At 36.9% G+C, this 24063-nt stretch overlaps 1 protein-coding gene across 29 annotated transcripts in view; it reads right to left on the bottom strand.

The window, feature by feature from the left end:
- The window catches only part of MCTP1 (multiple C2 and transmembrane domain containing 1), a 537709-nt gene that overhangs the window by 345475 nt on the left and 168171 nt on the right, over nt 1-24063 (bottom strand). Inside the window, exon 1 of one of the 29 annotated variants that reach the window (XM_049647591.1) lies at nt 4752-5007. The exons of the other annotated variants lie outside the window; for them this stretch is intronic. Within the exon in view, the coding sequence (XP_049503548.1) occupies nt 4752-4808 (57 nt within the window). The 5' untranslated portion in view covers nt 4809-5007. Of the gene's footprint in view, nt 1-4751; nt 5008-24063 lie in introns of those variants that run through there. 29 annotated transcript variants of the gene reach the window in all.

Raw genomic sequence — 24063 nt, forward strand, 5'->3', positions numbered from 1 at the left:
CATCTATAAAGTGGGAATATTAATAGTGCCCAAATTTTATAAGGTGGTTTTAAGACATTAATTTAGATAGTTCATAAAAAGCTATTATATAGGCTGACTTCAGTGTTAGCATTACTGTTATTTTCATCTTGGACAAAAACATTTATGGAGTGAGAGATTTAGAACTTGATTCGTTACATTTGGGGATGCTGTAAATTGTCATGAATATATATTACTAATCCTATCCTACTAGTGAAATGACTCAAGCAAAGGAAGACCAAGTGACTGATTTGATTATCTGCACTAAATTAATATGGAATCAAAACCCAGCAAACCATCTCCAAAGCTTTCTTCCTTGGGTTTCTCTCAAGGGGATAGTTTTACAAACCTTGGCACTTATACCAATGATACATGGATAGACTCTTCAAAATGAGTTCAAAGTGCTTCACCCAACCTTGATGTTCACAGGATCATTAATCAATATTTACCAAGTACCCATAGGATATGTGGGATAACTGTCTGGCTTTAATGTGTTTTCTAAGCTTCACAGATAGAAAAACAAAATCACAAGACTTGTTACCTCCAAAGCCACAGGAGGGGTCAATATTACAAGGAAGTATTGATTCCCCCCACTACACTCCTAGTGCCCAATATCACCTTATATTTCTATTTAGCAAAGTGTTTAAAGACTTTTACGTCTTCATCTCACTTGTTTTCCTTTATCTCCTAAAGGCTATATAGCAGATTCATATAGTTCTAGGAATAAAGTAAGCAGTGAACTTTATTACAATGCAGGGCTAAGATTTGTTCATAAGATAGCATAATGATAAACTCCACTTATTATTTACTGAAGCGGTAAGTTGGAGTATAGGATATGCAGATAGCATATACCTTTCATAAGAGTTACATATTTTATTAAATGAAATGGTGATCATGTTTTGATTCCTTGGAGTAAAAATAACCTTTATTAATACTACCAACATACAAAAAGTTTTCAATTAATCTGTCATCTAATTTTTTTAAAAATGTTTATTTATTTATTTTGAGAGAGAGGGAGAAGAGAGAGAGCGGGAGGGAGAGACAGAGAGAGAGGGAGAAACCCAAGCAGTCTTGGCACTGTTAGCACAGAGCCCAGTGCAGGGCTCTGTCCCACGAACTGTGAGATCATGACCCGAGCTGAAATTAAGAGTCAGACACTTAGCCAACTGAGCCACGCAAGCATCCTGCCTCTGTCTTCTAATCTTAATTTAAGAGGCTTTAAAGAAAAATTTTCTTTACAAACCTATCATGTTCATTGGTATAGTAAGATACACATCCTTAACTTCTGTAATTTGGAAAGTCATGTTTCTCCCAACTCATGTCCCCGATAAAGAAGAGAGTTTCACAAATATGAAATAGCCAGATGGATTTTAACAGAAATGGTTGCAAGTCTATCTGGTTGTTTAAATTTTCCCAATTTCTTTTTAATGATAAGCGTTCGGAGAATCTCTTTTTGCTAACCACTTTCAGCAAACATATCAAAACAATCTACCATACTATCCACAATTTTAAAAGCTACAGATTTACCCCTATTCATTATGCATGTCTCCTTTTATGATTCAATCTCCCACAGTAAGAGCTTGGACACTTTGTGAAAAAGCTAAGAGACTCCAAGAGTCAGATGTTTTAGTTTGATAATCATTCCGAAAATTCATGCTCCATTAAACTAGATCCAACAGAGAATCCTCAGCCCACACAACTTATAGACAAGGCAATATGTCTTCTACAAAATATTCTCTAAGCATATAGCTTCCTAAAAAAATGTTCATCAATATGTGAAAAATATTATTTATTTATTTTTAAACCCTAATCATACAACTCAAGAAAAAGTCTTTCTGATCAATTTCTAGCTAATTGAGCAGACAGAAAGACCTAGATTTTGGTCTTGACTCAGGTATTAGCTTAAGGAAAGTGAGGCACCTTTCTTAACTCTTGTGGATCTTAATTCCATTCTTTGTGAAATGAGAATATGTGAGAGGCATCAAGTTTGCCTCAAAAACGTAATTCTGTATATCTTACCTTGTGATAGTGGTATTTGTAAGCTCTATGGCATTTACAAAGACTCTCACAGCCAACAGTTTCATTTGATCTTCAAAACTGATTTTCAGAAATAGGTGGAGTTATCTCTACTTATTTTTACCAGCAAGTGTGCTGCATTTGATATCCAGAAGGATTCACTAGAGACAGCAGCATCTAAATCACCATCCAGAAAGATTCAGTTTCCAGGAGTCAGAACGAATACTGTATAAAAAAATTTCGTGAACCTGTCAAAGCCTCACCTAAGAGAAAAATCTTTAAAAACAAAGAAAAAATGTCATGTGTGCTTCTGCTGATGTAGTCCCCAGTTGAGAGACATCATGTTGTTTCTAGGTTGAAAATTAAGTTTAGTTGCCACTTGATAAATACTTTTTAAGTGACGATGAGTTTCCAGGAGATATTTGAAATTTTAAAACAGCACCAAGACTTAGGTAAATTTGGGTTCTTGGTTTTTAGTTTTGGAGCTCATCCTTGCAAAATATTTTTATATAAGTTGGAAATTAACCAGTAAAGTAGTTTACAAAGAGAAGAAAAAGGAGACTTTTATTACTGAAAAGAAATATTCTAAATCCAGAGTGGAATTCTGAGTATCTTTGATATCTCATCAGCTCCTTTACTATAGGAAGACAAAAAAATTCTCAAAAATATGCCTAACACCTTACAGTTAATAAAATACAACACAGATATGAAATTATTCCATCTTTGCAAACAATCCTGTAAGGTAAAAAAAGATTTTCCGAACCAAGTTCCCACTTGTTCCTCATCTCAGAGGTCAAGGGATTTCCTGACTAATTAAGATCCACAGGTTATCTAAAGACTCATTTTAGCTATTATATCTAAACTCTTTCTTCATCAAAGCCATTTTGAGAGGTGAGACACAGAAAAATTACACTGTGTGTGTATTTGTTTTCTTTCCTTCTCTCTCCCTGCACTTTACCCATACCCCTTCTGGAAGTCTAAAGAATATAGTCAAAGAATGGGGATCACAGCAACGAAGGAGGAGAAGCAAGATGCCTTGAAAATCTAATCAGGTAATTACCAGTTGGCTGTGCAATGTCATAAATAATTAAGTCCATATTTGAAACAGAACATACTGTAAAAACTTGATTTCACAACATTTTATCAGTCTGAGTTTTAATCCATAACAACAGCTTGTATGGCCATTATAATCCATATTTAAGAATCGGACACTATGCAAAGTGTAATAATACATGCTTTTGTCTTGATGTAGATATATGCTATTCTTTCTATTGACATTTAGTAATTCACATATAGTATAAGGGAAAATACTCAAGCAGATTTAGTAACTAACCAGAATAGGTCCCTTTCTGCCAGAAAAAAAAAGAGTTTGCTACAGATTCGATATCAGGATATTCTACTTATAACATTTTGTATTCTAATCTTTTAGGATATGTGCTTTTTCACTATGCATGGCCCCAAAGGCTTTCATTGTGCTAAGTCATTTTCCTTAAAGTTTTTTTTATTTTCTCAATTTGGAACACTGCCATTAAATATGTTTGGAAGTTGAACTAATTTGAATTTCCCCTTCAAAGAAGAGGAAAACTACATGCCTTCCATTAGTTCATTGACCCCTGACCTTTGCAAAAAACCATGAATTATTCAATATGTATCTAATGAAAAGTAATTTCCATGTGTAGTTAGAATATACCAATTTTGTAATGGGTATAATTTTGAACAGAAATGAAACAATCTCTAAGCATGACAATGGTCAATAATCAAGAAGAAAGTATTCTAATGCCAACTGTCATTAAACATACAAAAAATCCCTCAATTCAGTAATAACTTACAAATTCACAGCTATAGCCCTCAAAATCAAATTAACCTTTTCTATCTCAAAAGAATTCAAAGGTCTTAAATATGAGTGTTCAAAGTTGTGTGACACCTGACACCACTGTTAGTCTCTGATTCGATGTTGGTTCTTCAATCAATAAAAACCCAAGACAACATTCCTGTCTTTCACCCCAGCCTCTCAGCCACAAGCTTAAAGAATTTGAAAAATAAACCTCTCATTCACTTTTCTATCCACAGATTTTTCTATCCATATGATTTATATATGAGTGTCTCCAACAGCAACTGAGGAAGTGGGCTTGTGATACACTCATACACGTTTTAAAGTTGACACATCAATCAAAGTTTATGAATATGGTGGCCTTTTACTTAAACAGAAAGCCAAATAAGAAAGGGAAAGAGACTTTCATTACTTTTCAACCCTAAACTTCCTATGACTAAGACCACTTTTTATTGCAGTGGAGAAATATAGCTGGCAAGCTATGGTTATTTAGCGTAAAATCCAAGCATAATCATGTGAGTTTTATGCACATTTCATCTTTAACGGAGATCATAAAGTAGCAAAAAGGGGGGACAAAAGGGAAAAGATCCTGGTACTATTTAATCCTTAAAAAAAACCTAAAATGATACAAAACTACTACAGCGTTTCTGCTTCTCGGGTATTACATTTTTCATAAAAAGCTAGTATAAAGAAAATATCAATCTCTTAAATTAAGTATTTCACAAATGGATTAAACTGTAAGTTTAAAATTACTTGTGTTAGCAACTCAAATGCCACCTTCAATACCTGTGAGAAGGCATTTTCTGAAGCATAACCATGTACGAAAACTGCCACGTTAATTCCAGGCTGTCCTGATGCAATGAGTAAACCAAAACGTGGAGCTTACCTTATTATAAACAAATGGCAAATTGCAGGCACTTTTCGGCTTGCAGGTGTCTAGCATAGTTGATTAGAAATAGACCAAACATCTTTCATTCCAGTGAGAGAACTGCATATTCAGACTTGGCTTTCTTTCCTGAATCCTTGTAGGAGAGGCTGTTCACCTCCAAGGGCTGGTAACAGCCTCTTCACAGACAGCACTTGCTGCTCTCAACTGCAGCCACTTAGAATGAAAGTAAGCGGAACCCGTGATGCTTAAATACTGTTGCCTCACATTCACAGGATATGACTCAACTCCCTCTCAAACCAGTAAGGGTAGAGTTTCCCCCTCACAAAACTGTTAGATTACGTAACAATCACCACATGTGGGGTCCCAAACTGTTTACAAACTAAAATGTAAACCTTTCCTCCCACCCCCAAACACCCCCTCCCTCACCAGGTCAAACAAACGTGCATTTTTTTAAGTGATTAATTTCTTCCCTGTGGCACAAGCCACGAATGGAAATGAGAACAATATGGCACAAAGAAAACTATCCTGCTTGCTCTCAGCAGTGAATTAATGTAATGTTATTAAATGTGTGTCAACTTGCTAGCATTGCCCTGACAGAGACGTGAGAGAGGCACGCGAAAGTCACTAACATTCTTCTCGGTTCAAAAACAATGTGTAGAAGAAAACTCTGTTTTAGCGTGCAAGAAGTGGCAGTTCTGTACAACACAACAGAATCTCCTTCACAAAGCAGAGAATGGAAATAGATCTTTGTGGTTTGCTCTCGCTCATTCCCACAGAAATCCTGTCCCACGCTGTCATTACCTTGTGCCGTTTGCTCTGCCTACCTCTCCAGCTCAGAGCTCTCCTTTATCTGTTTTGTGAGCATTTCTAAAGGAACATGACTAATGACACAACTCCTTTAGTAAATGTGGCAATTTTCTGTGCTTTCTCTACCACCCACTACCTCTTAACTCTGAGCTTTATTAAGCTTGATCACACATTGAATTATTATATTTATACACCTCAGTCAATGAATATTACACACTTATATCCTTGGAGAAAAATCTACTACATAAATTCAGTTGCCACTGGCATGACCAAGGACGAAACGATGAAAAAGCACATGGCATTTATAGCAAATTGAAACCACCTAGACCAGGACTGTTCAAAAGACACATAAGTAAACCGCATATATAATTTTACAGTCTTAGTGGTCACATTAAAAACGTAAAGAGAAATACGTAAAATTAATTTTAACAATGCTTACTCTAACATATCTAAAATATTTCAATTTCAACATGTACTCAACATACGAATTATTAAATATTTTATAATTTTTATACTAATCTTGGAGATCTGGTGTGCATTTTACATTTATAGAGGATTTTGATTCAAAGTCGCCACAACTGAGTGCTCAATAGCCACAAATGGGTGGAGGCTACTACAGACCTAGAGTTTGGGGTTCATTCTTCATTCCCAGCTTGCAGTTCAAACATTCTCTCTTCAGAGAGGTCTTCCCTTACCACCTCACCTGACATGACCTTCCCCAATTACTTTCCTTATCAGGATCCTTTTTATTTCCTTCATAGTGCGTCACAGCCTGGAAAGTTCTCCTTTACTCATTCATTGACTTATTTATAGTCTGCGGCCCCTAACACTAATGTAAGAAACTTGAGGGCAGAGATCTTGTAGTCAAGATTTTATCCTCAGCCTCTGGCATGGTGATGAGCACATAGTGGAATTTGATAAACATTGTTAAATATAAATAAATAAATAAATAAATAAATAAATAGAGTTTAGGCTATAGTTTGGCAAATAATAGAATATTTCAAATGGTGTTCTAAGACAAGGTATTTATCATAGAAAAGATATGACCTACCATATCACTGAACTTTTAGCAAATACATTGGGTAACATTTTCCTGAATTGCAAAAATTACTTCTTTTTCATAATGTTAATGGTCCTCAATCAATAACATACTTTATTTTCATATACAATAGTAAATATCAAAACATACTTATTTCATTATTACAGCAAAAATTTGGAAAGATACTTACAGGAAAGCTTTGGTCCTAATGACATAAATCTGGATATCATTAGGATGTCTATTCACTTCCTACTCACAAAAACATAAAATATTGTCTATAAGACATTTGCAGGAGGAATTGATATATTTGCCTGACTGTTATATGTGCCTCCTCCTGGTATCATCATTCTGATTTTTATTTCACAAATCACCCATCCATCCCTTCTTCTTAGTCCGTATTTGGGTCATGCTGACCTGGCCCCAGAAGTGGGCATGTAACCCAGGCCTGATTAACCCGTGTATACTGTCTACAGAGCTACAGTGATCAAGTCAGGGATGGTCACGTAACCCAAGCTGGTTCACTGAGATCCAATATTCTATTTTTTGCTTATAATGTGAAAGAGTTTAAGTTTATAGAACGTAAGCCTAGAATTGCTGACAGACATATGTGCTACCACATGAGGTGAGGTTGTTTAAAAACTGAAGCCAATCAAGAAAAAAACAAAAGGCAAAAATGTAAAAGGCAGACTCCTGATGCTACTGTAGTTCCTACATCTGGCCATGCATTAAGTCACATCTGCCTTCTGCTGCTACAATGGATACACTAGAATATTCACTGCAGAATTGTTTGTAATAGCGAAAAAATGCAAATGTTGCATTGGGCCATGAAGAGCAGAAGGTTAAGTAAACAATGGCTTCACCATACTAAGGAATAGTATGAAGCTGTTAAACATAACTAGGTTCTCTACATGCGCCACCATGCAAAACTCCCTAAAAGGTATTAAATGGAAAGGACGTGTTGCAAAAATAAACATTATCCCAGTTATGGGTACATGAATTTTTACATGCAAATTCATAGAAAAGAACCTGGATGGACTGCACACCAATTGTGGCTAAGACATTATATCTGGGAAGAAGGTTTGAAATAGGGGATGATGGGGGACAAAGACAGATCTGATCATTTTGCTCAGTGTATTACCTATTTCATAAATTCACAAAAATAAATTCATGTATTCTTGAGGTAATTTGAAAAGAACATGTTATTTTTTGAAAATAAAATGTTACTTTTTTTGAGAGAGAGAGCATGAGCAGGGGAGGGGCAGAGGGAGAGAGAGAATTCCAAGCAGGCTCCACACCCAGCACAGACCCAATGTGGGCCTCGATCTCACAACTGTGAGACCATGACCTGAGCCGAAATCCAGAGTTGGATTTTTAATTGATTAAGCCATCCAGGTGTCCCAAGAACATGGTATTTTTAAAAATAAGATCATAATTTGATATTTTTTATGTCTATTTTGCTATATTATTTGCAGTCTAAGTGGACTACTCTTCTTTATTCTTATTTTTAAAACAATGTAACAAAAATAAAGTGCTCTTCTCTGCCCCACTCTCTCCATTCTTTACCAGCCCAAACTTATGTGTTCTCTCATTTTTCAGTCTGGCTAAAGGATATGCTAAAATAGAGACAAAGGCAGGACAGAAGATACAGGAACAGACACTAACCTACATTAGAACCTCCAAAGTACCTTCTAACATTGGCCAAGGGCTTTGATTTTTTTTTTTCTTTTAGTCTTTTCCAAAGCTCTTTTATTGACCTCATAAAAATACAGCTTGGATCTATTCAACAGTCAACATATCAACAGCCAAATGTTTATAATCATACGTCCTATATTAATTTAGTTTGTCTTAAATCTGAGTAAATAAACTTGCTCATTATCAGCTCACTGAAAAAAACTCTGGTCTCTGAATTGGGTATAATTGCTTTTCTAATTAGCATAAAACCTAAACCTTTTTTTTCCCAGCTTGCTCTAGTCCTAAAAAAATCTTCACATGATCTTAGTTATGTTCATACCACCCCATGATTTTGTATTCCCCCTAAATTTCCACAGTTCTCTCTCCTTAAAAATTATACAGCTAAAGATGCTTTGAGTCTGAGGTGGGAGTCAGGGCCCTGTTGACTTTTAGGATAGCCAACCAGAATTGGAACATACACAGTGCTGACAAACGGATGAGTTTGCCAAGCAGTGAGTATTGCTCTATTTTATTCTCCCAATCATGCTAATAACGTAAACTTCTTACAGAGCCTACTGAACTTTCTCCTTCCATTCTCCTTGCTTCCACTTAAAATCTTAAGGCACCAAATTAACTTGAGATTTCCTGGAAGAAATACTACTTTACAGATAAAATTGAAGCCACCACGTTCCTCTGCCTATCCTGTCACCTCCCTTTCTCTTCAAAGGTAAACACTCTCCAGGGTTATCTTTATCATTTCCATACATCTTTTTAGTCTTTCATTAAATATATGTTTATCCGTAAATAAGATATTGATTTGCATGTTTTAAGCTTTGCAAAATGATATAATAGATCCTTTACTTTTTTGTGTGTGTGCTTAATATTCTCTCCTTGGGATTTACATGTAGTTCTACATAGTTCATTCTTTTTAACTGCTGTGTGCCATTCCAATTCAGGTATCCATTCTCCTGTTGATGGACACAGGTTGTTTTTAATTTATTGCTATTATTAAACTATTCTAATCTTGTATATGGGAAAGAATTTCTTTAAAGATGAATACCTAGAAATGGAATTAATAGGATCACAGGATGTGATCCTGTCTTGACATGGTGATGCCCTGTCTTGACTAAATATTGCCAAACCACATCTCAACATAATTAGATTAATTTATAATTCAACCGGTGGTGTATTCGAATTTTTGTTATACTAGATTCTTGTAAATAATCTCCACAGTGTTGATATTCCAGACTGATATTTTTGGCATGTGACTGATATAGAATCTTGATGTTTAATTTGGGTTTCCCTAATTATTCCTGAGCTGAGCATCTTATTATTATTGGTCTTTTTCCTATCAGGTTGTTTGCTTTCCCTTATTAAATTTTGGTAGGTCTTTATATACTGCAGTTCTACTCCTTTGTCAATTATATGAGTTATAGATATCACCCTTCAGTGTGTGGTTTATCACTATTTATAATGTCTTTTGCTATTTATTATTATTATTATTATTTAATGTTTATTTTGAGAGAGATAGAGTACTAGCAGGGGAGACAGGAAAAGAGAGAGAGAGAGAGAGAGAGAGAGAGAGAGAGAGAGAATCTTAAGCAGGATCCATGCTCAGCATGTATCCCACAACTGTGAGATCATGACCTGAACCGAAATCAAGAGTCAGACACTTAACCAACTAATCCACCCAGGTGCCCCTGCTATTTATTACTTTTAGACTTAGGATTTGATTTTAATTTAAAACTTTACTTTTTTCAATTATTTATCCATATTTCTTGAGTCAGAAGTATGGTGAATATTATGCGTTCCTCAGTTATTACTTCTGAAGCATTCCTAGCAATAACGTCATATTGCATATCAAAAGGGGAACCTAGAAGAACTCCTACTTCTAATGAGCACCTCAGTTCACCATTTATAGGGCATCTGCTGTTGGCCTTATTGTGTTAGAAAGTATAAATAAGAGCAGTCCACACAACTGAGAAATACACAGTCTAATTGAGGGGAAAAAAACTTATAAGTATGATGATGATGAAGTAAACATGTGCCATTAACTATGGTAATTCATTATTTAATAGTTTTTTTTTTTATGTGAGAGAGAGAGAACACAAGTGGGGGTGGCAGATTCTTCAAGAGAGAGATTCTTAAGTAGGCTCCCTGCTGAGCCTTAAAGTGGGGCTCGATCCCATGACTCTGGGATCATGACCTGAACTGAAATCAAGAGTCAGATGCTCAACTGACTGAGCCAGGCAGGTGCCCCTATTTAATAGTAGTTTAAATAAGATGAAGTGAATGTTATTGTAAGAGATACATACAAGGTGATATGGAAGCAGAGAGAAGAGAATATGTTATCATCTTGTATCTCAAAGATGTTTCAAGATATAAAGTGGTCAAGGGGTGCCTCGGTGACTCAGTCGGCTAAGCGTCCTACTTCAGCTCAGGTCATGATCTCAATGTTAGTGAGTTCGAGCCCCACGTTGGGCTCTGTGCTGACAGCTCAGAGCCTGGAGCCTGCTTTGGATTCTGTCTCTCCCTCTCTCTCTGCCCCTCCCCTGCTTAAGCTATGTCTCTCTCTCTCAAAAATAAATAAAGAAAAAAAAAAGATATACAGTGGTCATATTTGAAGTAGCAGGACCTGAGATATAGCAAGACCTAGAACTGTTATTCCTATTTTCCCAAACAGACCACTCATAAATAAATCCTAATTTATTTAGAATATTAATAGGAATTAAGGGCTGAGTTACTCATGAAAAAAAAAATGCTTCCTTGGGAAACAACTTTGTCTTTACAATCAGTGATCCAATCACATAATGACATTTACTTCATTCATGAGAGATAAAGTTAAAAAAAAAAAGCTGAGAGATCTTAGGAATCATAAGAAATGGCATGTCTGCCTGTGTCAGATTATTAATAATTTATAACACTGCAGTTAAAAATAAGCTCTTGTTCTAAAAGAAATCCATTGGTGAACACATTTTGTTTAGGCATCCAAATGTGTCTTTGTAAGTACAGATGTTCACATTGTGTTTCTCGTGATGGAGATAATATCTATCGCCTTACAAAAAAGTACAGAAGATGAGAGTGCTTAATATTCGTCACCCAGGAGGAAGAAGAGACTATCGAGCTAGAAACAGAGAAGGGCGGCCAGCAGCACCGCGTATCTCCCGAGGATGGATGAAGGGTGTCCCACTTCCCTGAAGCTATGAGCTTTATACTCCAGTCTTCACATCAGTGTAAACCTCCAGGACTTACAAACTAAAATGTGTTTTCAATACTTGGGGGGTGACAGTGAAAGGAATCTGGCAGTGAAAACATAAGACTGCTGTCTGAGAATTAAATGTGAAAGTAAAAATACAGTAAGTCAGAGCATAGCTAAATGAAGGCAGCTTCACTAGTCAAAATGATGCAAATTCATGCCCAGAGGCATGCATGGTACTGAGTAAAGGTTTTCCAGCCTCATCTAAGGGAGACAGTCTCTGCTTGGCTTTAGAGGCCTGATCTGTTGTGGGAAAATCTCAGGAAGGCCAGACCTTCTTCAGGAGAGGCTACACCTCTGGATGGTGATGTGAGTATTCCTGATTTTTAAACCTTACCCTCTATACTGTATAAGAGACAAACAAAAGCTTTGGGAGGCCAGATGGACCCATTGGACAGGCAGCCTTGGACCCTCAGGCATGGCAATAAACTGACTGACCATACAACCTCTACTAATAGAAAAGCAGTCCAGACAAGAAAATAGGTATGAAGCAGTCTCCGAAGTAAGCACAGACAATGGCTGTTCAGACACTGGGAGATGGTGCTCCAGGCTGGTGACCTGTCCCTTGCTGCTGTGGATCCGCCTCTCTAATTCCGTCAAACCCGAATCCAAAAATAAACTGACCTTCTGATTCCTTGCTCACCAAGCTGCTTTCTGGTTAGAATTTGGTATCCCGTCTGCATGTCTTCATGCAGAAACTTGAGGGACTTGAGAGGCAGCTCGGGAGCTATGTCATCACAGATTAATAAATTGACAGCCCGGTCAGAGATGTGGCCCCTACAGGCACAAATAGGCTGGGTTGGAGTATGAGCCACCAGGCCCAGGACTTTCACTTCTCCTTGTAAATGGGAACATTGGCATTCTGATCCTGTACTTTAGTCGTATGAGCGTCGTTAATATGAGCCCAGCCCTGGGGGACAGATGGGCTCTGGAAGTGCTGACGAGTGTGGTTTCTAGACCCACAAGGCTTTGGGCCAGACCATGGGTAGTGGCCAACTCCCTGACACAAGTCCACCTGCAAAGCCCCTTAGGACCTTAGGTAATTTATCTTGCAGCCTCACTTCCCCTGCCTTCTGCCCCCGTGGCATGTCTTTTAAAGGATTCTCACCTGGTTCTCAGGAGATCCAGAGGTGACCTAGAAGTGTGAAGAGAAGGATTAAGGATAAAACCCAATGAACACCAAGGGACAGAAAGTTCATGGAAATCAAAATATATACTTGCAACCATTGGTGCTACGAAGCAGACGTTGTGCTATGAGCTTGCCAGACACCATCCCATGAAATCCTGAGAAACTGAAGCAGGTGCTACTTTTGGCAATTATTCTATTTTACAAAGGAGGAAAGTGAGACTTAATGAGATTAAGTAACAACCACACTTACCCAGCTAACAGGTAGTGGATATGGGGTTAGAACCTGTACCTTCAAACACTACACTATGTGGTTTGTCTACTTTACTACACACTTTAAAAAACACCAAACATGCATTTTGCACTTACATGCTAGGCACTGCTCTAACTACTTTACCAATATTAGTTAACTTCTTCCTCATAATAAACTTATGGATTGGGCACTAAACATCCCTATTCTGATAAGGAAAGTGAGGCAGAGAGAAGTTATGATTATACAGCTGGCAGGGGGCATAGCCAGGATTCAAACCCAGGCACTCTGGCTCCAGAGACCATGCTCTGTATCTGTGCTAGTCACCAGATTCCTCAGGAAGAACTGATGAAGATTCCAATCTTAGATATTCATTTTAGTGCTATTGTAAGTAGTTTTTCAGGAGGATGGAATAGAAACACAGGGCAAAGACATCTCTTATGTCCTATCATGTTTCTTCATTATATACTGAACAGAAAAATGGCAATTCTTCTGTATTTGAGAACTATGGAGCAAGTAAACCACAGCATATGACAGGCCAGGGTGCAAGAACTCCTAGGATATATATATATACAAAGAGGGTAACAAATTTAATTGTGCAGTTTTTTTTCTCTCACTACTATAAGAGGAATAAAATGACACTTTTTTATTTCTGCACTTATAAATCTTGCAAGGTAAAGATTGAAATACTTTTGAGAAATCTAAGGTGAAGCAAATATTCCAGAGTTTAACTTAAGGGACATTTTCTCTTAGAAACCGGGCAAGTTTAGTATCAGATTAAAAGTTCTTTTGAGCATAAAGAAATTGATGTGGTTATCTCCTACTTTACTTTTTTTTAACCTGATATTTATAATGTGTATTTTTTTTTTGAGCAGCAGGCAAAAGTTTATTAGAGTATAAGATTAGAAAAGAAGAATATTGGGGCGCCTGGGTGGCTCGGTCGGTTAAGCGTCCGACTTCGGCTCAGGTCATGATCTCATGGTCCATGAGTTCGAGCCCTGCGTTGGGCTCTGTGCTGACTGCTCAGAGACTGGAGCCTGTTTCAGATTCTGTGTCTCCCTCTCTCTCTGCCCCTCCCCTGTTCACGTCTGTCTCTCTCTGTCTCAAAAATAAATGTTAAAAAAAATTAAAAAAAAAGAAAGGAAGAATATTAGGAAAGCTCTCTTTACAGAGAGGGGACATTCAAAAGTGAATGCCCCTATAATGTGTATTTTTGTTAAAAAAAAAAAAAACAACTACATATTCTGTAAAACAAAAAACTCAAAATACTATAGAAGAGTATTCTGCACAGTTTAAAAGCTCCCATCCCTGCTTCTCTGCTACCCAAAGCTGACTACTAATTTTTTTATTTCTTCATTTTCTAAGAATGTATGATCATACATAGGCACATGCTTTTACAACCACAAAAAGGAATTTACTTCCCACATTATTCTCCAACATTCTTCTCTCTGAACATAGCTTCTCTTTTCATGTCAAGATACACACATGTTTATACATATGTTTATTTGCTTATTTTACCATCGTCTGCATATTCTTTTTACCATTATATTACCATTTTAATAATTTTATTTATATTTAATTAAAGTATAGTCAAAATATAAAAGTTGGTTTCAGGTGTACAACACAGTGATTTGCTAACTCTATATTTAGTCAGTGCGTCCCATGATGAGTGTAATCACCATCTGCCACCACAATGCTATTACCATATTGTTGACTATATTCCCCCCTCTATACTCATCAACCCCGAGACTTATTTACTTTATAACTGGAAGTCTGTACCTCTTAATCACTTTTGCTTATTTTGCCCTTCCCCCACTCTCTCCTTTCTGGTAACCACCAGTTTATTGTCTGTATTTATGAGTCAGTTATTATTGTGTGTTTGCTATTTGTTTGTATTTGAGATCAACATATAAGTGAAATCATGTAGTGGTTGTCTTTCTCTGTCTGCTTTACTTCACTTAGTATAATAACCGTCTAAGTCCATCCATGTTGTCACAAATGGTGAGATTTCAGTCTTTTTTATGGCTGGGTAATATTTCATTGTATATATGTATACCACATCTTATTTATCCATTCATCTATCAACGGACACTTAGGTTGCTTCCATATCTTGGATATTGTAAATAATGCTGCAATAGACATAGGAGTGTATAAATCTTTTTAAATTAGTGTGTTTGTTTTCTTCAGGTAAATACCCAGAAGTAGAATCATTGTATCATATAATATTTCCATTTTTATCTTTGTGACTAATTTACATACTATTTTTATAGTAGTTTCATCAATTTATATTCCCACCAACAGAGCATGAGGGCTCCCTTTTCTCCACATCCTCGCCAACACTTATTATTTCTAGATACCGCTTACTTTAAACCAAACTTTCCATTCAACTTAAAATGGAACTTTCAGATCTATAAATTATAGACTTTTATTAAGAATAATACTTTGGAATTGATTTGGTAAAAATAACACCTTCTGACTCATACTGTAAATGTGAGGGGACTTTCTATTTAAATAATGAGAAAAGGCTTTCATTGCTTCCTATACCAACTAAACAGTCCAATTAAAAAAAAAATTTAACATTTATTTATTTTTTGAGAGACAGAGAGAGACAGTGTGAGCAGGAGAAGAGCAGAGAAAGAGGAAGTCAGAGATTCCAAAGCAGCCTCCAGGCTCTGAGCTGTCAGCACAGAGTCCAATGCAGGCCTTGAACTCATGAACCGCGAGATCATGACCTGAACCAAAGTCAGACATTTAACTGACTAAGCCACCCAGGTGCTCATAAAAAATCCAATTTAGACCTTTGCAGCCAGGGTCTAAAAAAGCTAACTCCATCCTGAATTTGTAAAATCTCTTTAAGTCCTGGATCTGTTTTGTTCCCCTGCAAATCTGTGCTGTTTGATTTAGTTCATAAACTCTTTCCAGGGACTACCATCTTGGAAGATAGAGCATGCCACTCAACCAACTCATAAACTGTCTCTGAACAAAAAGGAAAAAATAATACTTTCCTTCTTTTAGCCATCTATTCTCCCAAACAACCCAACCTTCTTTGCTTACTACAATTTATATAATCTGGTAATCAGAACCTACCACACTGCCCTGACAATACCTCTTCCTAGGGTTATACCTTATAAAATTCTCAACACAGCCCAAACCCAAACTGGGCTTGTTTAAAATTATATTTATCACTGCCACTCTACTCTATACTTCCTGCTCCTTTGCACCTTCCCTACCATAAACTTACTCCCTTTAGTGCCTCCTTCCTTATATCCTTTGAAGACTGGGTTAAAAGTAAAACAAAACAAAAATAACTTATTTCTTATTCTCAGCCTCTCCAAAGAGTAAACAATTCTCAACTTGAGAAATCTCTTTAGGGCAAAGAATAATCCAGAGTTAAATTATAAAATCCTTCATTAAGAGATAAGACTCTAAGGCAGTGTCTCCTAGAAATTTTTAGATACACAAAGGCTAAGAATCTTAAGAGTAGGCTTTATAATTTCTCTCCATTAAACAATTGGGCTTCTATATATCAAAAGGATGTTATCTCTAGGTATCTCATAGGGTTCCTAAAGTAGAGATCTGTGGACTCATAGGAGTCTTTGACAGAGACAGAGTGAGTGGCAGAGGGGCAGAAAGGGAGGGAGAGAATCCCAAGCATGAACCAAGAGATCATGATCTGAGCCCAAACCAAGACTTGGATGCTTAACCAACTAAGCCATCCAGGTGACCCAGAGCTGTTTTTTTCTTAGTGGAATAGTATCAAGGGTGACTCAGAAGTTAAAACCAAGAGGCTACAGGGTGAAACCAACAGCCAGAAAGGACAGTTCTCAGCAGTAGGACTACCCCCTTTTGAAGACACTGGCAGCATGAGCCTGCACGGATGGTCCAGTCATTGCTATGTGCTTTCCCTCTATTTTAAACGGGTGTATATAGCAGTTTACCTATGTATGTCCTGTCATTGAAAGTTAGGTTGTGGGGGGTAGGGTATGTGGGGAGATCTTGGTTAAAAGGTACAGAGTTTCAGTTATACAAGATGAATAAATTCTGAGGATCTAATGTATAGCATGATGACTACAGTTAATAGTAGGTTGTATACCTGAAATTTGCTAATATATCCTAAATGTTCTCACCACACACAAAAAATATTATTACTATGTGAGGTGATAGCAATGTTAATTAGGCTGGTTGTGGTAATCATTTCACAATGTATGCCTATATCAAAGCACTATATTCTACACCATGAATACACACACACAAACACACACACACACACACACACACACACACACAAAACATATTTGTCAATTACACCTCAATAAAACTTGGGAAATAAATCTTTCCCATTCCACATGCTATTCGTGCAATGCAACTGACATTTCCCATCAAAAGATAATGGGAGGTTCCTTCTCTTTGAACAGAACTAGGACTATAGAAGATATTATGCTATGTGACTTCTGAAGATAGGACATAAAATCTGGCTTACAGTCTGTCTGGTTCTCTGGAGGGCTTGCTGTTAGGATCCAGCCACCATATCGGAAGCCCAAGCAGCCCATGGAGAGGATCACATGGAGAAAAACTAGGCCTATTGCCTGAGTTGAGCTCCTTGCTGATGGGCAGCACCAACTTTCCAGGTGTCTGAATAAACCATCTTGTACATGGATCTTCTAGTCCTCAACTGGGTGTTGGTGCAGGGAGCAGAAACAATCTGATCTTGCCAAGCCTTGCCCAAATTGCATATTGATGAACAATATAAATGATCAATGCTGTCTTAAGCCACTAAGTGTGGGACGGTGTGTTATGCAGCAATATATAACTGAAGTACCTTCTTACTGCTTTCCTTGCATGATGTCTTCTATTTCTCTTCATTCCCCATGAATTTTCTAGAAGATAAAGCTGATCAAGTTATGTCTGAGACTTTTGTTTTTGTTTTTGGGTTTTTTTGGCCATTAGGAGCTCTGCCACTAAACTATAATCACTCTGAGGTCATGAATGATTTCTTAACTTTATAACAGCATTAAACATTTACTGAATAAATCAATTACCAAAATATTTTGTTCTTGTAACTTAAATAGGATCTAAAATGGAGCCTTGACTCATAACATATAAATTTTGTGAAACCGAATTACCAAATTAACAATACTGCTGATTCCCGTTTAATGAACATAAGGGGGAACATTTAAAGAATTAATTCACTTTCAAATGTTGAAATAATTTCTACTTATAAATTGAGAGACATCCTTGATGAAAACATCCAATGACTAAGAAAATACAGTATGAGAAATTGACACATATTTCTTTATAAGCAAATGATATACTGTTTTGCCTAAACCTTAATAATCTGATTTTGATAAATACATAATTCTGCTTTATCACATAAAAGTACCAAATTATGAGCAATTCTTAATATTCCAAGTATGATATTTCTTAATACCATTTCTGGGAATTCCTAAATTTTCTGTTAACATAATATACCATATATTTTCTTCTGTATATTTTTTTATTCCTTTTGTAGTGCACAACCACTCCCAAATTTACTCTGTAACAAATTCTTGGTATTTGCATTTTTTTAATTTTTCTTTTCTTTTTTTTAAAATTTTTTAATGTTTTTATTTATTTTTGAGACATAGAGAGACAGAGTATGAGCAGGGGAGGGGCAGAGAGAGAGGGAGACACAGAATCTGAAGGAGGCTCCAGGCTCTGAGCTGTCAGCACAGAGCCCAATGCAGGGCTCGAACCCACGGATTGTGAGATCATGACCTGAGCCGAAGTCGGACACCCAACCGACTGAGCCACCCAGGAGCCCCTTTCTTTTCTTTTTCTTTTTGCTTCTTAGTGATTACTTCTTCCCAAGGAAGACTATTTTTTATTATTTATGTTAGATTTTAATAAAACCCACTTCTTCCAAGAAGTTTAAGGTACTTGGCATACAGAGGATTTTTTTGTGTTTCGTTTGTTTGTTTTAATGAATACCCTCCAAACCTTGCAATAGCAAAGAACAACAGCAAAGTTAGGAGGAAAAGATCACAGTTCAGGGGACAGAGCAGCAAGGTCAGAAATGAATAGAAGTTGATTTACTTGTAGAGTAGCTGAGATCTCAGGGAACTGTGAAAATAATAGGTCAAAACCATGGTCAACTTTATAGCATGACCCTTGGGAAAAGAAGGTGCCCCGATATTTCATTTTTAAAGTTAACTGCAGGATCCCTAGTTCTAGGCTGCCCTATTTCTGCCAGTCTCTTACATTTGTGTCAAGACAACTGATTAGAAATTAAGTAGTATTCCCTGCTCTACATTATGCTGGATTTGGACAAAACTAAAGGTAGAAGCCATCTGAAGTCAATGACTTTCTCTATATTTAAACTCACTGAAGAAATTAATTGATATATGACTTGGGGACATGACAGTAAATTGGAAATAAAAGGAGGCACAGGGGGCAGTGAAGAGACTTTTGTGGGTTCCTTGTAACAAGACCTCCAAGAGGAAGGCTGGCATGCCACATCTGTGAAAGTGAGACCTCAGACACTTTTGAATAGGGACTAAGAGTTAGAACTAAGCTGATTTAAAGACAGTGAAGGAGTGTGGTATTTATCACACACTGATTGTGTGTGGGCAAAGACTCATGCAAAAGTGCCACCTCTTCCACAGAACAAAATCAGAAAGGCATACCCAGTGTAACATCTGTGTCACACAAGACTGCTCACAATATTTCCATTGTGGAGATTGTGACTTCTTAAGAGAAATTTTCAATAGGGAACAACGACAACAAAAGCAAAAAAGCAAAGTATTTCAACAGCTTCTTAAAAGAGTATTAATGACCACATGAGAATTGGTGGGCAAAACACCAAAGAACATTTTCATTCTCTGGCAGACAAAAATGAAATTCTTAATTGCATGTTCAGTTTAATACAGTTATGCGCTTGCAAAAAAAAATCAACCTCTTACAACCAATATAGCTTGTGGAATTGTGAAAATAATTAGGTCCAAACTATGGTCAATTTTATAGCACGACCCTTGGGAAAATGAAGGAAAAGGAAGACAGAATACATGTTAATCCAGGGGTGGAGTGGAAAGCACAGAAAAGGGAAAAGCAAGGAGTTATCTTAAAATCTGCTTGAGAAAATGGGTCTGCTTAAAAGACTTTCCATAAATGGAAGAAGCTTTAATTCTTGCAGTATACTAAAGCACAAAAGCTTTTAGCGCCTTACAGAGCTACAGAAGATAAATGGAAGAACTTCAGGAAAAAAACTAAATACCATGAAAGTCCTGAAATCTCTTTTCTTATAAAGTGTAAGATTTTAATTGTAAAGTCTTTTCATGAATACTGAATGGGGCAGAGAAAGAATCAGCTGAATCTCCAAAATAACTCCCCAACCCATCAATGAATGTTAATATCATTCTAAAATATGTATTACATACAATATTGTTCTAAATAGCTCTAGTGGGAGCCCCTGCAAGTGTAGTTTTGTGTAATCCCATTATGTTTTTGCATTTTCATGGTGTTCAAATGCATTACGCATTATAATCGTTCAAACACACAGAGATGGTAGGGTTTAGGGTCTTCTACCATGATAGCGAATCATTATTTTTAATAGCTTCTACTCTGATTATAGTGGTAATCAATGTTTATTTTTACATATTAGGAAAGTTCTAAAAAGTATACATTTAAAAAACTGTCTATAATACCAACTCTTACACATAACTAATGCTAACATATTTACATCCTTAACAAGTACTTTTTGAGCATCTACTTTGTGCCAGGTCCTTGTCTTAGAATGAAGACAAGAATTTCCATCCTTCCACATGAGAAGAGATAGAAAGTAAACCTATAAACAAATAAATAATATTGAACAATACAAAGTAATAAGGGAAAAATAATATGGGAAAATAAATTAGGCTAATGTGATAGTGAGTAAATAAGAGGTAGGAAGAGGGAAGAGCTTAAACTAGTGGGAAGGGTTGATCTCTCTGACAAGGTAACTTTTGCAAGAAGAACCAATTGATGATCAGGAATCAAGTGTGGCAAGATCCAGGGGAAGATTGTTTTGGGAACATGGACCAGCACGACCAAAGTCCCTGGCATAGAAATGATCTTGTGAGAGACAGAAGAAGGCCAGACTGTAGTGAAAGAAGGCAGAGTTGAGGGAGAGGATGTTGGAGAATTGAGTGGGGCCATAATCATGTAAGGTCTTGGAAGCAATGAGAAGGAATGTGCACTTCATTTTGGTGATTTCCAGCATGGGAGTCACATGATCTGTTTTAGAAAGAACACTCCCACTGCTATGTGGAGGTAAGATCACAGGAGACAAAAGAATAAACATAGGCCCACCTGTCAGGAAAGTTTTTGCAGAATCCAGGTGGCTTAGATGAAAGTGTGTTGAGATTCAGGATATATTACGGGTAAAGGGAATATAAATTGCTAATAGAATAGACAAAAGTATGAAGAAAAGAAAGGGATCAAAGATTATTCTTAGGTTTCTGGCCTAAGCAATTAGAATAGTGGTTCTGTTTACTGAGCAGTGAAATTTCATAAATAAAGGTCCCTTTATCACACAGGAAGAATACATTGTTAATCTGGTCCCATTTCTGATTAGCCACTAAAAAGCTCAGAAACGCAATTAGCTTTAAGTTGTAGTAATTGGTATTTGAGATTTCTGAGATATCTTTCATTATCCAACAAAATAATTTCTGATCCTCATTTCTTTGTTTATTTAGGGTCCTATTTTTGAGGTCAATCCTAGGTTTACTTTTTTTTTTTTAATAGTGTGATGCTATTTATTATAAATAAAAGTAAACATGTCCCTAACCAAAAACATAAGCCAGATCCTGAGACTGAACAATATTTATACCCACTGGCTCCCTTTATTTCTTCTTTTGACTTGGGTCCTGTGCATTTTTTAAATGTGCATGTGTGTATGTGTGTTCCCCCATTAATTTAAAAACATACATCTTTTTATATTAAGAATATTAACCCTTGGTCTGCATGCAATTTTGATTTGTCATTTGCCTTTCCATTTTGTTTTTGGTTTGTTTTTTTTTTTTATCCAAGAAATACTTTAGGGGTGTCTGGGGGGCTCAGTCGGTTGAGTGACCAACTCTTGGTTTTGGCTCAGGTCATGATCCTAGGGTTGTGGGATCGAGACCTGGAGCCTGCTTGAGATTCTCTCTCTTCCTCTCCCTCTGCCCCTTCCTCCTTCCTGCACTCTCTCCCTCTCTCACTAAATTTTTTGTACTTTTGAACTATTTCATTTTGTACTATTGCCATTTTTAACCTATTTGAGACTAAATCAATCATTCATGAAATGGGTTTCCATGGGCTTGGGTCTTAGGGATGTGATTCTCTGCTTTCATTGAATAACTGCATCATCCCTGGCACTTCTGCTTCTGAGTGTTCTCGTAGGAGTTTCACTGTCACGTTACTCAACAGGTCATAGCACCTAGCACAAGTGATGTCATTCCATTGCCACATATCCCAGAAACAAAATCATCAAATAATTTCAAAACATCAAATCAACTCATTAGGGATGAAAGCAAAACAAAACCAAACAAGCAGTGAAAAATAGCAAAAACTAAAAGTGAATACATACAGAAACAAACTAAGCTAATGGTTTATTAAATAGATCAAGTAGCCACATCGAGCAAACGTTTACTCCAAATATTTCCACCAAAAGCAACCAGGCATTCCTAAATAAATGAAGGGCTCCATGTCTGAAGCAGGGAAAGGACAAGATAATTTGGGGCATTTTTATGGCAGAAAACAACCATGCACTCAATGATGAAAGGCCACACCATAAGAGAAGAGAGATTAGAGGAAGCTCTTCTTTGCCAAAGAATCTCAGCTAATTATCACAGAAGGGGGACTTCTGGTTTCTGGCCTGGCATGTAAGGAGCTTAGAAGTCATGCCCTTCCAAGTAAAAAGCTGAACAAACCGGAAAAAAATCAATAGCTGTTCTTATCTGGCAGAGAAGTGAGGTCACAGGGCAAAATACTGACTCAAAAATTAGAGAGATGAACAATCAAATCAAGAGAATCACAACCTACTGGAGCAAAAACCCATGAGCAGAAACCTCTGTGGGAACCCATGTCAGGATAGGAAAACCTAAACTGGAATTGATGAATTACTAGAGGCTCAGTGTGAACTAGTCTTAGCGTTAAAAAGCTCAGGGATGTCTAGTCAAAGGGGGGGGTCCATAATTTTATGAGTTTTACCTCCAGGATTTCTTACACTGAATATTAAAGAAAAATCCCCTTGTGCTTCCAGCAGTGGGAGAGGAAAAGGAACCATTTCGAAATAAGTTTTCTTTACCAAGGCCTGCCCTCAGGGCCAACCTAAGGGTTAGTGGAGACTGAGAAGCACCTGTAAAGTTCACAGTCTAGGAGCACAGGCCCACTAGAAGATTGAAACTTTATCACAGCACTATAGAATTCTTTCCAGTCCCTCACACCTCACTACCACATCAATGAAGTCTTATTGATGTTCCTTTTACCCAATACATCATGTCTACATTTCAACAAAAGGATTACACACTATTAGCATACTAAAAGGTGAAAAACACAACTTGAAAAGACAAAGTCAGCATTAGAACCAGACTCAGATAAAATGGCAGGGATGTTGGAATTATCAGACTGGGAATTTAAAACTATGATTCATATGCTAAGAGACTGCATGCAAAAAGTAGACAGCATGGAAAAACAGATGGATAATGTATGCAGTGAGATAGAAATTCTGAGAAAGAATAAGAAGAAATGCCAGAGATCAAAAACCTGTAAAATAAATGAAGAGTGCCTTTGATGGGCTCATAGAGCGGGCACAGCTGAAGGAAGAATTTCTGAGCTTGACTCTATGTCAACAGAAACCTCCAAAAATGAAAGGCAAAGAGAAAAGGACAGAAGAAGAAGAAAAAGAACAGAATATCCAAGAACTGTGGGACAACTACAAAAACATATAACCTATGTGTCATGTAACTGGAATACCAAAATGAGAAGAGAAAAAGGAAAAGAAGAAAGATTTGGAGGCATAATGGTTGAGAATTTTCCCAAATTAATGTCAGACACCAAAACACAGATCCAGGAAGCTCAGAGAACACCAAACAGAATAAATGCCAAAGAAAGAAAGAAAGAAAGAAAGAAAGAAAGAAAGAAAGAAAGAAAGAAAGAAAGAAAGAA

This window comes from Panthera uncia (genome assembly GCF_023721935.1).
Source record: "Panthera uncia isolate 11264 chromosome A1 unlocalized genomic scaffold, Puncia_PCG_1.0 HiC_scaffold_17, whole genome shotgun sequence".
NCBI classification, from domain to species: Eukaryota; Metazoa; Chordata; class Mammalia; order Carnivora; family Felidae; genus Panthera; species Panthera uncia.